Below are 19,923 nucleotides of genomic sequence, written 5' to 3' on the forward strand. Positions count from 1 at the left end.
AAAGAGAACGCTAGCATTTAAAAACACTGAAGAGGTAAATATTGCAAATTTGTTTGCAGATTAGTGGCTATGAAGAAACCAAATGAAGAGAAGGATTTTTAAGGCAGTTCAGGGCCACACTGATATTAGATGAGAAAAGCTCTTTTACCCTGGTCTGTTCTGAAATGGCCTCAAGCAACACCAATCTTGCTGTCTGTACTGTCTAAGGCTCTGAGCAGACTTGTGACTATTACAGAAGTAGGCTTATTAGTGCAGCCTTGGAATGGGAAGTAAGCTTGGTTCTTGTATCTTTGTAGTTCTCTAGAGTTTGCTGCCTTCAGCAATATGCATGATTTTATATATAAGAGTTTCACATCCTTGTAGGCCAAGACACAACACAGAATGCAGTGTGGTAGAGCCTACCTTCACTCTATCCCCAGGACAGCATACCATGCTATCTTCCCTCATCTCTCCTTTAATAGGCAGAATAGCCATAACACAGGATCAGCATTACAAATATGCAACCAGACTCAGCTATCTTAAGCTGCTCTTTGACAATGGAATTAAAAAGCTGTGTTTTTGGAGGATTGTGTAAACAGGGCAATGGATTGAGTTCAAGGTATGATGAAATTTATGCCTCAGTAATTAAGATGATTGTTCATTGTACTCAGCACAGACAGAGTCTGTCACAGACCTCTCTTGAACCGCATCCAAAACTAGCCCCAGATAAGCCTGGCCTGACATGACCGTGGGGGGCTGAGAGCTGGAAGAGGATAGTGAGCCAGGAGAGAGGCCATCTAGAGACCCAGTCTTTTGGGGGTTGAGAGGGAGGAAAGAGAGACTAAAAGACTCTAAAACTCCTTTAGAGCTGGGGCTGCCTTTTTTTTTCTAATCATATGACTTGCCTGACTGATAGGGCAGAAGGTCTTTAGTCTTGATTTGGAGACTGTCCTGGTAGGATTGTGGAACATATATTTTCCCTGGGGCTCCTAGACTGCAGGGCATAGATCTTCTCCCACAGCCACTGTGAATGAGGAAAGAAAAGGAATTTTGTCCTAGGCAGCAGGGTTTTGACATTGGTCACGTGTGAGTCATTAGATGATGTGTCTTATCCACTGGAAGAACCTCCTCCATAGAAACCTTCCATACATTCCTGTACATTTACACAAGCAGTGCCTTTCATCTTTTTTAGCCTGTTTCAAAGTGACTAGCAAGTGGATCTTGGCCAGGCTAGTAGGATCCTTCCAATGAAAGAGCATCTGAGGTATAGGAAGGTGACAGAAGAAGCTTGCAGAGCATCCTAATGTGCCCTTGCCCTGAAGTCTTGAAGGGGAAATGCCATTCTGCTCCATGCACTGCCTGGGCAAGCCCTCCCTATGGGGCAGAGACTGCTGCCTTCTAGGGACTTCCAGGCTCAGATGCAGCCTGGGAGGCAGAGCATGTAAATAAATAGGGCAGTTGTCTGCTTCTGACCAAAACATCCTTCATGCTGTTTTGCTACAATGTGCTGATAAATAATGGTATGAGTCAGGCAAAACCTCATAAGCAATATGACAAGTTGTGAGTGGTGCAGACACAGTGAGAACAGGATATTTGAAAAGGGCTTTGCAGGAGAACTCTACCAGTCACTAGGATGGTTATTGGAAGTGATCTGAGAGATCAGCGTGGAGGTAGCAGTGGTTACTGCTGTTAGGGAGAGGGTGAATTCAGTAGCCTGACAGAAGTCAGGCTGCACAGCTGCATGCCCACGGTCCCACTAGTAGCAAGGCTGAGTATGTGTTCCCTGTAGGTACGCACACAAACACATTTATAAAACACATATGTGGATGCATATGGATGGCCACACAGATCAACACAGACAAGAACTCAGCACTCACACAAACACAAACACAACCGATGGCCTTATCCTGCTGCCCTCCTTAGCTGATCAGAACAACAGTCCATCAATGGCAAATATATACATATATACACCATTTGGAACTATAAAGCCTCCAGTAAATGGCCTTAGACACTCAGTCTGTCCAGTTGCTGGCCTGGATCCCTGGATCCTCATTTTTCCCAGTTACTGGCACCTAGACATACAAAGCCCCTCCAAGGCTGCAGCCCCACTCCATTTGCAAATGAAAGCAGTAGTCTTAATGATTTGTTACTGAATTCTCTTATATATGCAAAACAACTTCACTCATAGAGGACCAAAATTTCCAGCTTTCCACAGATTTCAGTTAACTGCATAAAGAGATTTGTCCAAACATCCTTGTGCCTGATCACGAGGAATCAGAAGATGTAGGCTGGGATGTGTATGGTGTTGGCAGTTCACAGATGTACGCATATACTTGTCTCCAAGAAAAAAAACCCCACCTTTCTTAAAATTAAAACAGAGCAAGGCAGAGAAGAATTAACATTGTACCAAGAGACACATAATAATAAAGCTTTCATTCTGTTAATTTATCTTAAGTATTTAGCTGAGCTCTCTCTTAATATGACCTGTGTTTCTGCTGGAAAAAGATAATCTGGGCTTTTTTCTTTAGATTTATTTTTAAAAATGCATTATTTCACATGATAAACTTTTGTCATTTCAACACAGGCAATGGATGGTTCCTGGATAAGATCATCATCAAACATAAAGAAGGAAAGAAAGCTCAGGAGGTTGTATTTCCCTGTAATAGGTATGCCATTCATGGAGAAAGACAATTTGTTACACTGCCAGCAACCTAAGGAAAAAAATTGCAGAACAGGCATGTGCATGCAGCCTAGGTATATGAACAATGCCTGAGCTTTTCAACATAAAAGGGATACAAAATTTTGTTGTTGAAACAAACAACAAAGTTGCTGTATTGGTATAGGAAAGAGTCATAGCTTAATGTCCAAAACTAAATGTTGCACGGGAGAAAAGGTGCATTGATCTTTCTTTTACCTAAATTATACAGAGACCACATGAAAATAAGGAAGCTTTCAGTTCTCCATCTTTTAGAAAGTATTATGTGTAAAGATTTAACTGTACTGTTTTTGCTCATTTTCTCTTTCTCAGTCACTGAAAACCACATATACATCCTGGAAATCTTTGGAAAGACCTTTAATTTTTCTCCTAAAGGAGAGCTACAGTATTTCCTTTCATTTAGTAAATCTCTACTTGTCTGTCTTACTAGCTCTAGAATTTTGCTGCCATGGGCAAAATTGGAAAATGCTCAACCATCTCATTTCTAACAATTACTAAACAGCCTATTTTTCCAATTTTTTTTTGTTACCTCAGACAACTGGAACCTGAACTTTTAGCAGTCATTGAGTTGAATCATATGGCTATAACAGAGAAAAAACATAAGATAAACCAATAGATTAAAGTCAGGATTTGTGTGTGTTATTTCTATATTAGTATATTTAATGCAGTAGAAATAACTTGAAGAATTGTAATTTAGAGTCAACTAATTACATTCTGTAGTATGTGGTTTCTGGAATTTATGAGTTTTGGTTACATGGCTGAAATTGTTTCCATGTGATTTCTGGGAACTGTGCCTTAAAGTCTTGAAAATCTTTAGGGGTTCATTAAAGACAGCTCTCTTCCTCTAGGAATCCTACCTGGAAATGGCTATCTAAGAACCATTTACTCCTTTCAGAAATATTATTCCAATGATCAGGTTTTTGGTTTCGTTTTCCTTTAGGCTTTTTAATTGGTTTGGTGGGCATTAAAGATAGTTGTTGGAAGAGTAGATGAATGAGATGTTTGTTTCTGTAATTACAATGAGATTTTATGAGACTTCTTTAAAGGGAGGGATACTTAATGAAGACACAGGCTTTCTATAAAACTGCCTTGTCCAAAAAAAGAAAAAAATATTGAGCTCTTAGGAAAAGGTTAGAAACATTATACATAGAATTAGAGGTGTCCTGTAATTTTTTTTGTTTGCCTGCAGCGTAAGCGTGCTGCCAACGTGTCAAATTTTACATTTTATTTTTAGAAACTGCTAGTGATCTTTTGTTTCTTAGGTGGGAATGAGGAGATAGCTCACAAAAGTTAATCAAGCTATTTATTGCAACAATGGTTGAAATACAGTGGAGTTTACACTTCATGCATATGAGATTTATTCATGGAGTTTTGTTATATACAAGAAGTGAAATATGTTATGGATCCTTGGGTTTAAAAAAATGCAACATCAACATGGAGCCAACAGAAAGAAGTTGATAGTGAGCACATATTTATTTATTTTTAAATAAGTGAGATTGTTAAAGGCTGTAAAGTGTTATATCAGCAAGGGGGATCAACAGAAGGAGTATGGGTGTGTGTTTGTAGTTAAATGCTATTGCAGGAAAGATCCTTAAATTCATCAGTATAAAAGGCAAATAAGAAGACAAGTTCAGTTCATTGCTGCTGATCTACAGAAGCTTTAGAAAATTCCAGACTTGCAGAGGTTATATATCAAGTACAATGACTATAACTAACTACTGCAGGTTATATACCCCTCCCCCAAATGTACAGTTGAGTCTCTGATCCTGTAAATACTTAGTGTTTCATATAACGTAGTTCATATAGCACTATAGTACTTCATATAGGTACTACGAAAATTCCTATTTGCCTGGAGCAGAGTAAGCCAAATTCTCCTAATATGAATAAGGCCAACTGTGATGAAAGTCTAAAAGAAAATTCAGCCTAGGAGGTAGTTTCAAGGCATAATTTGATAAAAAAAGTATAAGAAAAATACTGGTGGAGAGAAGGTAATTGTCAGATTGCTTGTAATATACTGATAATTGTTATTAATCTTATTATTTTTGTTTTTGCAATGAAAGGTGGTTAGATGAATATCAAGATGATGGGAAAACTGAGAGGGAGCTAACTGCCAATAGTAAGTATTTTGTTAAAGAAAATTTGTGATATAACAATATAGTATATACCTAATGCCTAGTTATTACTGAAGAACCCCCCTGAATAAGTCCATAACTTAAGAAGAAAAGTGATAATAAAGCTTGTTCACATATTTTTTTCTGTTCATATTTTAGAGGATGGCAATTTAAAAAAGGCTTTTCTTAAAGGTAAGAGCTGTTTTCTACACCATTGCCTTTGCTGTTTGAATTTAATCTGCAAATCAGTGTTAAGTGACAAATACATGAGCAAGTGACTTCATCATACACATAAACTCTCAGCTATGAGAGAAAATGAAGACAAATTGGCTGGCAGAGGTCTACAGAAAGGACTAGGCCTTTATAAACAATTGAGAAAAGATGCTGCTTATCAGCCATTTCTGATTTTCTTCCTATTTCTACTATTCTGTCCTGAAATCAGCCAGGAACTCCTCTGAGAAGAGATCCTAGTGTTGTTTTGTTTATCCGAATGTCACTGTCATTTAATACATGGGAACAGGTCCCCTAGCAAACATCATCAAGTGGAAAAATGTGTTGTGAAGTGTTAGTGGAAGCATTTTCAGGTCAAAATCCATCAGGGTATTCCCAAAGTAGCCAGAAATAATGCAGGCTTGAACTTCAAATCCGTTAGTGAAGCTGAATGTAGTTTACTCATTCAGTTGACTAAACATGCTTGAATTAGTAAAAAGATTTTAATAAAAAATACCCATCCACCTGTCTGTTTTTATGCCTACAAAGACAATCCCATCCCTGTAATACTCTAGCACCTCCCAAGCATTTAAAATTTGAGATACCATCTCTGTTTCTCTCTAACCAGAAAAGAGAAACAGACTGACACAAGTATTTTCATGAACATTTGACTGTAAATGCATGTTCTGTGTAACTGTGTCTGGGAATGGTATGGGAGACACTAAAGCAAAAAAAGTAACTTTTGCATTTGGCTCTGGAAACAGTGGCTTGCCTTCTGTAGGATGAATCCTGATGTCTTGATCTAATTCCAGTTTCAGTGAAAATTAAATCATTTGCATTCAATCAAACAGTTTAGCCAACAGCTTTATTGTTCCATGGCAACATAACTTTGACAAGAGAAGACTGATTAACTCAAGTAAGTCAAGCCTTTCCCACAGACAAATAGATTTTCACAAGAATGACTTGGAATTGGATTCTGCATTCTGCTAAGTGCCCAGTTCAGAGATGCAGCCATATCTATTTCACCTTATGTTCAGAAAATAGACTATGTTTTACTACTAATCTAAGGGTTTTTTTCCAGTGTAGCTTCATTCTTTATTGTGTTATAATAAGCAGGCACAGATGCACAGACTGCTGAGAGCCTGTGTGTCAAGAGCAGTCAGACACCATATATTGATTATGAGGAGAAAGAGTGGCTTATTCTTAACCAGTTTGTGAAATGTCACACTGTTGAGATGTCCAGGAGGACCCAGAGAATGTATGCTGAATTCTAGGCTGAGACCAGACATTCTGAATAATGAAGACATAAAGGAGAAAAACATTTTCAGGAACTATTCTGCCAATTAGCAACGTATCAGCTTAGCTGGAATTGCTCTTGAGCATCTTTTCTTTACCCAGGAGCTCATTCCAGTGAGGAACTGAGATAGGTGCATGATTGTGCTTTTATGCCTTATGTAAAAAAGATGATGAGCAGTATTGATCTCAGGATTGTTCACAGTTTAATTTGTGGTGTTTTACTGGTTATCTCATAGACCTTGCAAGTGAAAAGGCTGAGCTTTATAGGAGGGTAACAATCACAAGGGGTTTGAAAAGGTGTCTTGTACTCAGTTCTGTGTCAATCCATCATGACACAGTACCATGGATGAATGGTGTTAATAGATATTTCTAGGATGTCTCTTCTTGTGTTGTGCAAGGTTGTTGGTATTAATTCATATACAAAATTCATAATAAAAGAGAAAACATGCAGTAAATTCTTCTATGACTCCTTTGTTTTTAAATTATTCCCTACCTTGCCAGTATTTGCTAATGGGGTAAGAATCATCACAATTCCCGAACTGTACATGGATCGGTCCTGCTTCTAAAAAGCAATGACAGTATATATTGCCAGGTGGAACTGGAATTTCCTAAGAAAATAAAATAAGCAGACTGACTGCTCTGCCTCAAGGCAACACAAATTTCTACAGTCTTGGGAAGTAAACAACCTGCTGCTACATCTAGCAAACTGAATGCCATTCTAGGTCTTAAGACAAAAAGCCAGCAGAGTAAAAAAAAACCTGGAAAAATTTATTGTAAAAACAACGGTGGCAATCCTCTGAAAACATATGAATTGTTCATATTTTCAAACCAGAAAAAAACCCTTCCTTTTCACTTTTCTGAATTATATTACAAATTGTTGACTTTATGTTTTACCTTGCCCAGTTTGCTATAGGCAGAGGTCATTGCAGGTTTGATTTTCACAGTTTTGCTGCAAGCATCTTTCACATTCAAAGTAGTGTTTAAAAGGCTTTCTGGAACGAAAAGAGCCCCTGCTTCTAGCATATCTCTGGATACATCCCTGTAATGTGAAGTCAGATCCTTGACTGTATTATTTTAGAAAAGAAAGAATCACAGAATCACAGAATGGTAGGGGTTGGAGGGGTAGGGACCTCTGGAGTTCATCTCGTCCAACCCCCCTGCTTGAGCAGGGACGTTTAGAGCAGGGGGCACAGGAACGTGTCCAGGTGGGGTTTGAATGTCTCCAGGGAAGGAGACTCCACAGCCTCCCCAGGCAGCTGTTCCACTCCTCTGTCACCCTCACAGGAAAGAAGTTTCTCCTCATATTGAGGTGGAACTTCCTGTGTTCCAACTTGTGCCCATTGCCCCTTGTCCTGTCATTGGGCACCACTGAAAAGAGTCCGGCCCCATCCTCTTGACACATACACTTTAGATATTCATAGGTATTGATGAAATCCCCCCCTCAGTCTTCTCTTCTCCAGGCTAAACAAACCCAGGTCTCTCAGCCTTTCCTCATAAGGGAGATGCTCCAATCCCCTGAGCATCTTGGTAGCTCTCTGCTGGACTTGCTCAAGCAGTTCCCCGTATTTCTTAAACTGGGGGGCCCAGAACTGGACACAGTACTCCAAATGTGGCCTCACTAGGGCAGAGTAGAGGGGGAGGATAACCTGCCTCGACCTGCTGGCCACACTCCTTTTGATGCAGCCCAGGATATTGTTGGCTTTCTTGGCCACAAGGGCACAGTGCTGGCTCATGGTCAGCTTGTTGTCCACCAGCACTGCCAGGTCCTTCTCAACAGAGCTGCTTTCCAGTAGTTCAGCCCCCAGCGTGTACTGGTGCTTGGGGTTGTTCCTCCCCAGGTGCAGGACCTTGCACTTGCTTTTGTTGAATTTCATGAGGTTCCCCTGGGCCCAGCTCTCCAGCCTGTCCAGGTCTTGCTGGATGGCAGCACAGCCTTCTGGTGTATCAGCCACTCCTCACAGCTTGGTATCATCAGTGAGATGATTTTTTTTTCTTTTAACAGAAGTCTGTTTTCCCTCCACCATTCATTTTAGCAATTATCATGCTATTGTCTCAAACAAAATGGCTATAGATTTGTACATAATCTAAAAATACAATAACACACCAACACAATAGTGACACTGAAAGGAAGTTAACACAGGGGAAAGTCTTTTTTTTAATGTGGCCATGCATATGAAACACAGAAGAGGACCTACTCAAGCCAAGCTATCTGATTTTCAGAACTTAGTGAGGACTTTGGAATATCTTGAAAAGAGGTATAGAAATGACAGAACAGAATAGGTATCAGTCTCCTGTCTGGTGTAGTCATCCTCACCAAGTAGCTGTCTAAGTGAATAAAGTATCAGACAAAACATTTTTTTCTTATTCTGGCATGAGCAGGTTAAATGAATTTGCTGAACTGACAGAAAATGCAGTCAGTCTGGGCTAGATCAGTTACTGAATTGTAGAAGCATTAAAAGTAAATGTAGGAGAACAGTCGCAGATGCTAAGAGGCCTTAAATCTGTTAACCACTGATTTATTTCCTGGAAACTCCCAACCGGTGTCTTAGCCTTTCTTCTGAAATAATAATTAAAAACACAGTCATGGATATTAATTAAAATAAATCACCTTGCCTGAAATACCTTCTCTAAACATGCTGCCTCTTTGAGCAAGGAACAGGCTGTTATGCATCTGTGCTTTCTCTTAACTTGGGGCTTGCTCTCTCCTGAAGCAGAGGGATATTACAGAGAAAAAAAAAGCTTACCTGTGAAACACAGTAATGCAAAATTATCTTAATTTCCTCTCTGCTGGGAGGAACACAACTGTGTTCCTGGGACATCGTTGGAGAGGATAAGGGGTTCAGGGCTATGTTGGGAGTCTCTGTAAAAATTTGAAGCTGCTCATAAACCCTCAGAGTGCTCAGGAACAGCAGAAGCTCAAACGATGCTTGACTTCACCAAGTGTGACACCCTGAAGGGTACCACATGCCAACCTGGCACAAGGAGATAAAATTCAAGGCTGGCACATATATCAAACAACAAAAGTTCCTCATTAGGCAAAGTGTGGGTCTTCCATGTACTACATCTGACTCATTCCTGGAAATGACCTCAAAAAGGAGTTCAGATGGAAGCATCCTTTCAGCTAGTGTTACTCAGCAGACTGACTGTGAGATGGGTATTTGCCTGCTGTTTTGTAGCTGAGCCCAAAGGAGGCAGGGAACAGTCAGATGTAATGCAGAAAAAAGCTTCTATAATAAGGGGGAAACCAGAATTAGCTAAAGAAAACAATGTGAAAATTGGGAAAATCATAAATCAAGGAAACCAGATCAGGTTTTTACCATATCTCCATCTCCAAGCAAGTGGAGGAATAAAAGAAGGTATGAAAAAGTACACCATACTGTGAGAAAAAGAATCACATCCAATTACTTCGAACTTAAACTATTCCAAGATTTATTTTGTCAGCACATTGAATTGTAGGCTTACACATGATCACAAAATAGTTCTCCTTTATATTAATCCTGTTAGCACATTATCGTGTTATCAGACTACAAGTCACAGTCTAAACATAGGCTTTTGGTTTCCTTCCACTGTTCAGTTCCCTTTGCCATGCAGGATCAAGTGTCTTTTCTACAAAGAATTTATTTGAATTCAGGGGAAGATTCACATTCAAACAGCTAAGTAACTTTGTAATCTATACTGTCTGAGACACAGCATTTTTTTCATACCTGGAATGGCTTTCTGTAGCTTCTTGGTTGAGTTCTGGACTTCAAACATTGTTATGAGTCCAGGTCACCTACCAAAAAGAATCTCTGCCAGGCCCAAGCCATGAGCTGAGGTCAGTGCAAACACTTCTTTGGAATCCCCCAAATTTTGACTTCAACCCTAATGAATTATTTGATCTGACAAAGGAGAAGACTGAACGTGACCGATTAGGTTAGAAAAATCTGAGAAAATAGGTTTAAGTTTTGTTGTTTTACTAGTTGTGTATTAGCCAGCAGTTCTTACAAATGGATCACATAAAGGGCTTTCAAAATGTTTGTTTTCTTTTTCATGTTACAATGAACACTTTAAGAATGGAAATTTAATAAATTAATTACTACTATTAAGGCAACTGTTTTCTTACAAAGAATGCAAAAACCTAGCCAAATATTCCTTTTTCTGCTTCTGTGTTAATTTCTGCTTGCAAACCCACTTCAACAGTTGTGTTATGTTTATGAAGTCCTATTTAAGTTATAATTATCTTCAAGAGAAGTAAAGTCTATTTGTCTATTTTTATAAAATGTGATACAAGTTCACATTAATCTTTAAATTCTTTGTTGTAATAATAACAAAACCATGCATTACTCTCTGCCATTGATAATAAAAATGTGACTTTTTTTATTTCGTTTAGCACAACAGTGGAGAGTGCAGGTTGAAACAGACGGAGATTCCCCAGAGCCACAAGAGTGTAAAAGGACCCTTGTGATTTATGGCTCAAAGGGCAAAAGTGATGAGCTTCTACTTTCTCCACAGACCCCAGGATACGTGTGCTTTCTACCCAGAGCAACAGATGAATTCACTGTAAGTCATAAATATACAGTACTACGCAGTGCTGATAATGACATTCCTCTCTAACCAAAAGATATATATATACACACATACATATATATACATGGAATGTTAGTTCGGCTGGTACAAATGACACATTTATTTACAAAGATGGAATGATGTAACTTTAGATCTTGGGCCATCTTCTGCTGGTACTCCTGTTCTACTACAGACAGCAACAGCATTCTCTTTGAATTTTGTATGTATGTATCATGGAGAAAAATGGTTCCTTTTGTGTAATTTGTTGTATTCATCAGTTTGTCTTGCATTTTTTTCTAATTCTTTAAAGATTCCTGAGTTGCAGTTTATACAAATGGCAATATAGAATTATTTGAGAATGCAGAAGCTGAAGGATTGGACAGTATTCCCAGAGGACATAAATGGGGTTTTCTTTCCTTTATTTCAGTCTCTGTAAAGCATCTCCACTCTCCCCCAAAACATTTCTGTCTCTCAGGCCAGCAGACAGAGGATTTTTCTAGATAATCATACATCACAGGAGAATGCAGTCATGCATATCAAAGTGTGATGAACCCTGAAGCAATAGCATATACATGGCCAGTATTAAAATCAGCCCTAACACAGTTCTGACTACCTGTACACCTGACATGCATCTTGCTGCTTTGAGAGGATTCATCTGAGGCATCTGTTTAGTGTTAAAATTCTGTCCTGCCTTTCTAGGTCAGGTCACTGCAAATTCTGTTGATTGGCATGAAGTGCAGCTTCTAGCCAGTGAGATGAGAGAAAAAGCTTGCAAGTCAAGGTAGTTTTTTAAAGGTCAGAAATACTTTTCCATGGCCGCAATAAATATTCTGAAAACAATGGCAAAACTACATTTAGAAAATGTTGTCAAATCTTTGTCCTAATGACATAATCCAGCTGAATTTTTAATTTAAATAACAAGCTAAAGCAATTCAGGAACTTTATGGGCAGTAAATGAAAAGATAAATGGCGCTTGTTAAAGACAAGAAAGCTGCTGCTTCTCTGAAAACAGTCAGGAAACACACTGAGCAACAAAAGGAGCTTCCTAAGCCATCGACATAAACTGAAGAGGTCAACAGAGACACAATCTATGGAGCAACCACACCAGCTGGCTGAATTTTGGCAAGCATCATTCCATAAAGCAGAGCTCTGCTACATCCAACTTGTTGGTAATTTCCCGAATGACATGTACTCCTTGTTAAGATTGCCTAGTTTCAATGACTGAGTTTCATGCTAGGATAAATTAGTACTGTTATGTGTCAGTCGTGGTTGTCCCTCATAATCTACTATCCTAGGTACCGTAGTACTGTATCCATCGTACTGGGCTTCCACCCCAATGGCTTTCTAAATGTTTGTTCATGCTTTGGGTTGGCTTTGGGTTAGTGTCTATATTTTCCCCTTAGCTATTTTTGTCCTTGTTTTGTTGCTTTGTATGAGGAAGTTAATTCTATGTGAGCATTGTTTACTGTGCATGAAATTTTGTCTCTGTGGCATTCTAAGGAAATCAGAATAGTGGTTCTGATGTAAAGGAGCATTTGGGGATTCACAGATGTCTCCATAAATACCTTCATATCTTCTCTAGGTGGTTCAGCTAATAAGTCCAGTTTCTTTTTACTCTCCCTTTTTTCGCTCTTACTAAGGCCATTCCGAAGAATGCAGAAGCTTTGCTCATGTTCTCCCGCTGTAGCAGCAGGCTGGAGGCATGAGCATCATATCACAAGGAGGACAAGCTGTGAATTCAGCTTTCCAACAAGCAGGAGTAAATGAACTTTTAAACCCCTCCAAGATCCTGGTCCTAGACAAATGTCCTTAGTAATATAGTGCAGTAAAAAGAACAACAGGTTATGTGATATAAGCAGCTTATATTGCTTTGAAACAGTAGGCTTAATTTTGATCTCAGAGACACATTTATTACCCACTGAGGACAGGAAGGCATGTAAATTCCTGATTTTCCAGGTGCTCTCACACAAATATATGCACAGATGTGTATCGTATTCAGAATGATTATTTGATCCAAAATATTTCTAAACAACTCCTATGAAAGAACAGGTGTAGTTTAATTGCATGTAGAAAAAGTAAAGAATAAATTGTTAAAAGAGATAAAATAGCAGCATGCTATCAGATACAGTTGTTGGGTTTCAGTGGTCTCAGGCAACTGTAGTACAGTGGGTGAGCTGCTTAAAGAAGAATAAATTTAATTAGAACACCTTAGTTCTAGTAAATAAATAGAGAAATAGGTGAATGTCTCAATGTTGCTGACTCTCCTGGGAGTTCTGACATTGAAGATAGCATGGAAAGAAAACATGCCATCTCCAGTGAACAAACTCATTGAAAATTAACTGGGAAAGTGAACGTAAACTGACAGTGCGGTGGTAGAATTTTTTTCCTTGATATGCCTGCAATGATAGAAATCAATTGTTGATCTCATGTGGAATGAGTAAATTTGTAAAGTATATCTTTCTCTCAGTCATCAGTGTTCCTTGGTTACGGAAAGAGTAAGCTTGTCAGAGCATGCCTTTGGAGAGTCCCAGTGTAGTGTGCACATTCTGTTATCCAGAGAATCATAAAATGCAAAGATACATCGACTGACAGATCATGGGATTGGGATCCCTAAAACTACTCTGCAAAGCACTAGCACAGGTAGTATGAAATGATCAACAGAGCTCTGCAAGGAGGACTGTTTGTAAATATACAACAAATACAGAATGTATTTTGTGTCAAGGACTATGAGGGTGACAGTAAATTTTAAATCGCACAATGCAATGCTCCATGTGTTTTCCAAGGTATGAGGTGATGCTCCAAACAGCAAGTAGCAGGATTTCTGGAGTTCCTGACAGAAAGCTGTTCGGCTGAATTTTGGGATGCTTTGACCACACCCTTTTAACTAGAATCATTTATGCATTTTTTTTTTAACAGGGAAGTGATAGAGAATTTAATTTAAATGTGCACCCAGACAGTAAATTTTACAAAGCTCTGACTATGTTAGGCATGATGTCTTTGGAGAAGCGCTGTGTAAGTCAAAAAGGAAAAGATTTAAAACATTATGAAATTCCTCCAGTCCTCTTTATCAGTTAGCTGTCCCTGAGAGCTTCAAAACTCCAGTGGCTTTGCTAGAGCATCCTCTTGATTATAAGAGCTATGCTCCTTCAATCATGTAATGGAAAAAATATTGTGTTGTTTAGTATATGACAAACCACATCAAACTCAGCTCAGATATCAAATACTGAATGTTACATAAAACTGTTCAGAAGAAATAAATGTGGAAAAATTAATTAGTAAATTATAGTAATGAATAAAAAACAAGGCAAAGAGTCCTCTTGTAAACATTCTGCAAACTTAAAACCAGGATATTCACTGGTTATATACTTCATGATGGATTATTTGTCTGTCCCTACTTTGAAGGTCATGTTACATCAATTAATAGGCATCGATGGAGGCAAAAACTACTTATGGGATCAAAGATAGGATACCATATTCCAAAGGGAAACTGGTTGTATTAAATTGCTTACAAAAGGATTACAATAATGTTGTAATGGCAATGCTCAGTTGCAGTGATGGAGCCGAACAGAAAAGCTAATGATGGCCAGAACTGCGGGGGAAAAAGCCAAACCCATGAAAAGGGGGGAAATATCCAATACGCTCAGCTGAAAATAGTTGGCATGGTTTAATTCTACAGGTCATAGAGAGTATGATTACTAGTGACTGCTGGTCTAAAGGCAGTCATAAAATTAATTGAAATTGTGATTCTAGCAACAAAAGGGAAAATAGTGGCTTTTAAATAGTCTGTCCTGTATTCTGAAAATATTTTCCTATATATCTCATCTGTGCATTTCCTACAAGGATTAGAACACATGTCTTTATGATCAATTTAGAAGCCCAGAGAATTGCAAATTTGAGTAGCAGAAGACAAAGTAAAATGTGAGCTACAGCTTGCCCTGTCATATAAAATAACCAAGTTCTGTGATGTTGCAACTCCAGACCAGAGAGCTTTATGAAATAAGCTGTGCACAGCATTTAGAGTAGCTGTGTGATACAGTCATGAGGTCCATCTACAAGAAAGAAAATCTGCAGGCAGTAATTTTACAAGTCAGTAGTCTGGTTCTGAAAAAGAAGCAGCAATGATTTTGTTGCCTGTGAAGGAACTGTAGTCTAGATGGGTGAAGAACCTGTGCGCTATCTTCTCAATGAACCCAAATAATTCCTGTTAAGTTTAACATGAGGTGAATGCATATTTTATGAGAATTAAACCACAGCTCACCATAGCTAATGATATCCTTTGCAGCATACACAGCATGAATGAAAAACTCCTGACATGAAATTCTGCCCAAGTGTTTCCCTTTTCATGGCACAACGGTGGAGACCAAGTGAGGAATCTTTGAGAATGTGGTAGATCCAAGAGGCATAACCCCCCCACATGTGCATTGTAGTCTGGGACAGCCTTAAGTTCTGTATGCACGATGACATACAGACAGGCAGGGCAGGCTAGGCTTAGAAAGAGGACCAAACCTGGCACCCCCTTCTTCAGTGTAAACCTACTGCTGCGTATCCGTTCTGGGTGCTGTGGAGTCACAGTTCATGAGCTGAGAGATTCCCTGCAGCCTTGGTGCTCTTATATAGTCAGTGGGAAGGATTTCTTCCCTGGTCCTTAAAGAATAATGCCTTGAATCCTGAAATTTTGTAGGAGTGGCATGGCAACCACTTGTAACACTTACCTTAAGAAATTCAGACTGGAAGGGATCTTTTAAGTCATCAAGTACAACTCCTTCCTACCATAGGCCTCTTTTCATAAGTTATACATCATAAACAGTTCAAGCTCTTGTAAAAATATTTTGCCAGGTTGCTTTATTTTCAATAAACTGCTCCTCTTCATACTCTGATGTTTTACTATTTCTTATCTGTGTAACAGTTATTAATGAGGGTGGCTAACTCTCTCCCAAAATGACAAAACCATACTTTTTATATGGTTCCTCCCAAATAAGAATAAGGTAGCTGATACTTTCCTACACGTGTGTCCACTGTGCAGAGGCACATGAACTAGCTTTAAGCAAGCTAGGTCAGCAGTGAAGGGCTGTCAGATGCAGGGCTCTGTTGAGAAGCAGAATAAATTAATCTATTAGGAGCTCTGTATTCTGTCTTAGGACCCAGTCTGATGGTGGTTCTGCTGGTCCCAGAGCATGATTGTGTAAGACTAACTTCAGTTTCTTACTGTGATGCTATTGGGTGCACAAAGGATTTATTTCCTGGCAACAGTCACCAAAGCTTATCTTGTGACTGGTCTGGGGGGAAAAAAAAGCAATATGAGAGAAGAACAAGGCCACTGGCAACATTTTCTGTCTTGATCCTTAAATATAATTGTTACCTTTTCAAAATAGGAGACCTGTCTTGTTTCACTCAAAAATCACTTCCCAACCTGTCTTTCTTGCACATGCCCAGTGAAAGGTTGCAGCACTCCTTTCTGGTGTTCAGAAGACTTATCATGCATTGGTTAATGTTATGGAGATCACGAGGGCTTGATGCAGTTTGATCATCCCAGTTCCCACAGCCCGAGGCTGGATGGTTTAACCAGATCTCACAGAAGCCCACAATCAGCAACCAGATATTGAATTTCCCATATGTAGTATGGAAACAGGGAAGTGCTGTTCTACAGAGTTATTTCTGTAACATTAATGATTTACTTATATGCAGAACTATCCCTTCTCTTTTCTAAAGAACTGGTTGTAAAGTAATTTCATGTTCTAAACCTAATCATTTTGCCAATGAGAATTTAGTCAAAACTTTCTAGGTTTATGGTAATTATCATTAATTTTAGTAACTCACTTGACTGCTTGTGTCAGGACCTATAATTGTAAGTTAATGCTCCCCGTATCCAGTAGGGTCAGTTTTACATCTCACCTTTTGTCTAAAGAGCTTAAATGCACAGATGTTTTTAATTTTAACCTTGACTCACCCATGCTCACAATGATAATAAGGGAACAGAGGAAAACAGGGAAAATAATTGCACCCATGATCATACCATGAAAAAGTGAAGGACTGATTCCCTCACCACGCTTATCCCAGCCTCAGATTCAGCTTTTCCATTGGTTAATGTTAAGTTTAGGAATTCTCCTCTGTTTGGGAAAATCTCTGTAAGTGAACCAGCCATGACAGTGTGCTCTTCCTCATGATATTTGTTGCAGGTTGAGACTGGAGATCTGGGAGATGTATACAAGATTCGGGTCAGCTGTGATGATGTGCCAAGCTTTGAGGGCTGGCATTTGAAGTCTTTTCACTTACAAGAGCTACATACAAAACAAGAACTGAAGTTTGACTGTAAGTGCTGGCTCTTTCTTAACAGAGAAGACAAGGAGCTGGTGAAAGAATTCCCTGCAGTCAATGAGGACCAGAAAACTTTACCTGGTAAAAACAGTGAGAAGATATAAACAATGTAAACTAACCTCCTGAAAATAAATCAATGCCACAGATATAATACAGCACTTTGTCTGAATTTGATATCTTCAGTGGCTGTCTTGCAACTGCCTTCTTATATGCACTGGAAAGATGCTGACCACTTAAGAAATTTTAATTTTTCAGTTAGGTCGCATATTGGGTTTCACAGTTGCTAAATCTTCTGTATGATTCTAAGTGGGCAAAACAGTATAATTATACTTTTTAAAGATAAAGCACATGTTCAAAGCCATGGAAAAGATTTGTAGCAGGCTTACTATTGGATTACTGAGCTTATAATAGCTTTAGTGACTAACACAAGTATCAGAAGTAATCCTCATTGTACAAAAAAGTTTTTTATTTGTTTTTCTCTAAAGACTATTTTTTGACATGCTGAGAGTTTCAGAGTATATTCAGAGATGCGCTTGGAATGTGAAGAGTATAAAAGTACCACACTTGTTCAGAAAAGCTGGCAGTTACACATGAGATAGAACTAGAGACATGACTGCTTTTCTAAATTAATATTCCAGAAGTTCTGGTCCCTGAATACCTCAAACCTATTCACGACCTTAAAAGGAACTATAGCATTATGTTAGTTAAATGTTAACTCAGCAGGACTGTACATTAAAAATGACATTTGAAAAATGTTGGTTATTCTTTTTGTATGAGTATGAATACACATGCAATATAATGATCTTTCTCAGAAAAAAATCCAGACTGTGTAGAAATGCATTTATACAGGAGCACTACAGAGGTGAAAAGTTTATAGTTCCTGCATGAGCCTTAAATTAATAAGTGCATTTTGTAAATTTTTATACTTATATATCATGTCACGCATCCAGTTGCTATGCTGTCTCTGCTATTCTAATCTGCATAAATTTTACATAATGTCTTATTCTTTGACCTGTGATAGTTATTATATACTGCAAAGATAATACAATTTCTAACAGTCCCTGAGCAAACTCACATGAGTTCTTATCTTCCAGATGTTGCACAGTAAAATAGAACTGGGCAGATTTTGTCTAGATATTAGTAGCTCTAAGCTGCATAAGTCTAAATTGTCCAATTTGCTTTGAATTTCTAAGTCTTTATTGAGCTTAGCATGAAGAGATCAGATTCATAAGGAGTAACCTGACTATTTCAATCACTGTGCAGCAGATTTTTTGGAAGCTGCAGAAATAAAAACATGCAGTAGTCTTACTAAATCGCTGTGTTGCTGTGTTCTTATAGGTACACCTTGTACTTAATCAGGTTTATTTAACCATTTTTTTTCTTTTTGTACAGTCTATAAGTATGTTGTCTCTGTACATATTGGCGATCGCTGGGGAGCAGAAACTTTTGCAAATGTTTTCATTACCCTCTATGGCAAAAGAGGGGACACAGGTGTGAGGCAACTTCATACATCTTTAGCAAAAGGAAGAAAATTTCAAAGGAATAAGGTAATGGCACAAAAAATGCTGTCTTACATGTGCAGGGGTTAGTACTGCATTAAGTGTCACTTAATGCCTGCTCAGAATATATCTTGCTACAGATGGACAAGAGTTTGGAAACAGAATTTATCTTCCAGACATTCACAGTAGACCAATGCCAGCCTTATTCCCCTCCTGTGCAAGAACATGCCCATGTGATAATAAAGGCTTGACATGAGCACATAGAAAGCAGATTACTGGGGGGAACCTCTGTGATCATGCGTCCTACGTCTTCCTTTCCAAATGTAGGACAGCACAGGTAGCAAAGAATTAAAAATCAGTGATTCGAAATAAGTTACAGAAATTGCAATCAGTGATTTTTCTGTAATTCCAGTCCCACATGAAACACTAACCCAATGTTTAGTCAGAAAGTTTAGAAAAGAGACAAAAATTCCACTTAGGGAAGAGAATGCACACAATAGCAGTGTTTCTAGATGACCAGTAACAATAGAATTCTTCTCTTGTGTATTAGGCTTTCCTATGAGAGGTTCATTCACCGAACACTGAAGTTTGAAAAAGCTCATTAGCAGGATGTACATTGTCAAGAAGAGTCTTAGATTTCTGTGAAATTATTTCATTAGACAATTACCACAGCACTTGGTAGGGTAAAAGTGGAACCAGTAACAAACTGAGAGAATTTCTAAATTCCATTTCGGTGTATGTCTCAGGGCTATGCCTATATACAGAAGATAGCACTCTACAATAATTATTTTAATTTACCTTCATGCACAGATTTATTTCCTAAAATGTCTTAATTTAAAAAGTTAATGATTTCTGCTTACAATCTGGGTGTTGCATCCTGACTATTGTTAGAAAAAAAAAATCAATATTTTTGTCATATGAAAGTACTTCTAGTATCAGCAGCAGAAAATCTACTTCTCCAATATTTTTATTTAAAAAGTAGCAGGGACAACACACAGGACTTTGGCAAGTACTACATTTTTTAGAGATCAGTTTGCTGATATCTTCTTTCTTAGTTGTCCTGACATCTGGTTTAGCCACCATCAGGTGCATCTGGCCCTAGGCTGGGCCATATACAGAACACCTGGCTTTCTCAGGAAAAAAGTAAGAATTTAATGGGGCATATAATTTCGTTCTTTGCATTTCACATTTTTCCTTATCTTGTTGTTTTTGTTGGTCCTATTCTCATCCACTAATGCTTGTGTTTACTTCT

The 19,923-nt window shown here is 38.5% G+C and overlaps 1 protein-coding gene across 1 annotated transcript in view; it reads left to right on the plus strand.

Moving 5' to 3' along the window:
* The window catches only part of LOC142053409 (lipoxygenase homology domain-containing protein 1-like), a 178,677-nt gene that overhangs the window by 87,353 nt on the left and 71,401 nt on the right, over positions 1 to 19,923 (plus strand). The window contains exons 27-32 of the mRNA XM_075085026.1: positions 2,564 to 2,645; positions 4,756 to 4,811; positions 4,966 to 4,998; positions 10,682 to 10,851; positions 17,034 to 17,253; positions 18,565 to 18,719. Of these exons, the coding sequence (XP_074941127.1) occupies positions 2,564 to 2,645; positions 4,756 to 4,811; positions 4,966 to 4,998; positions 10,682 to 10,851; positions 17,034 to 17,253; positions 18,565 to 18,719 (716 nt within the window). The remainder of the gene's footprint in view (positions 1 to 2,563; positions 2,646 to 4,755; positions 4,812 to 4,965; positions 4,999 to 10,681; positions 10,852 to 17,033; positions 17,254 to 18,564; positions 18,720 to 19,923) is intronic.

Source organism: Phalacrocorax aristotelis, chromosome 2, assembly GCF_949628215.1.
Source record: "Phalacrocorax aristotelis chromosome 2, bGulAri2.1, whole genome shotgun sequence".
Classification (NCBI taxonomy): Eukaryota; Metazoa; Chordata; class Aves; order Suliformes; family Phalacrocoracidae; genus Phalacrocorax; species Phalacrocorax aristotelis.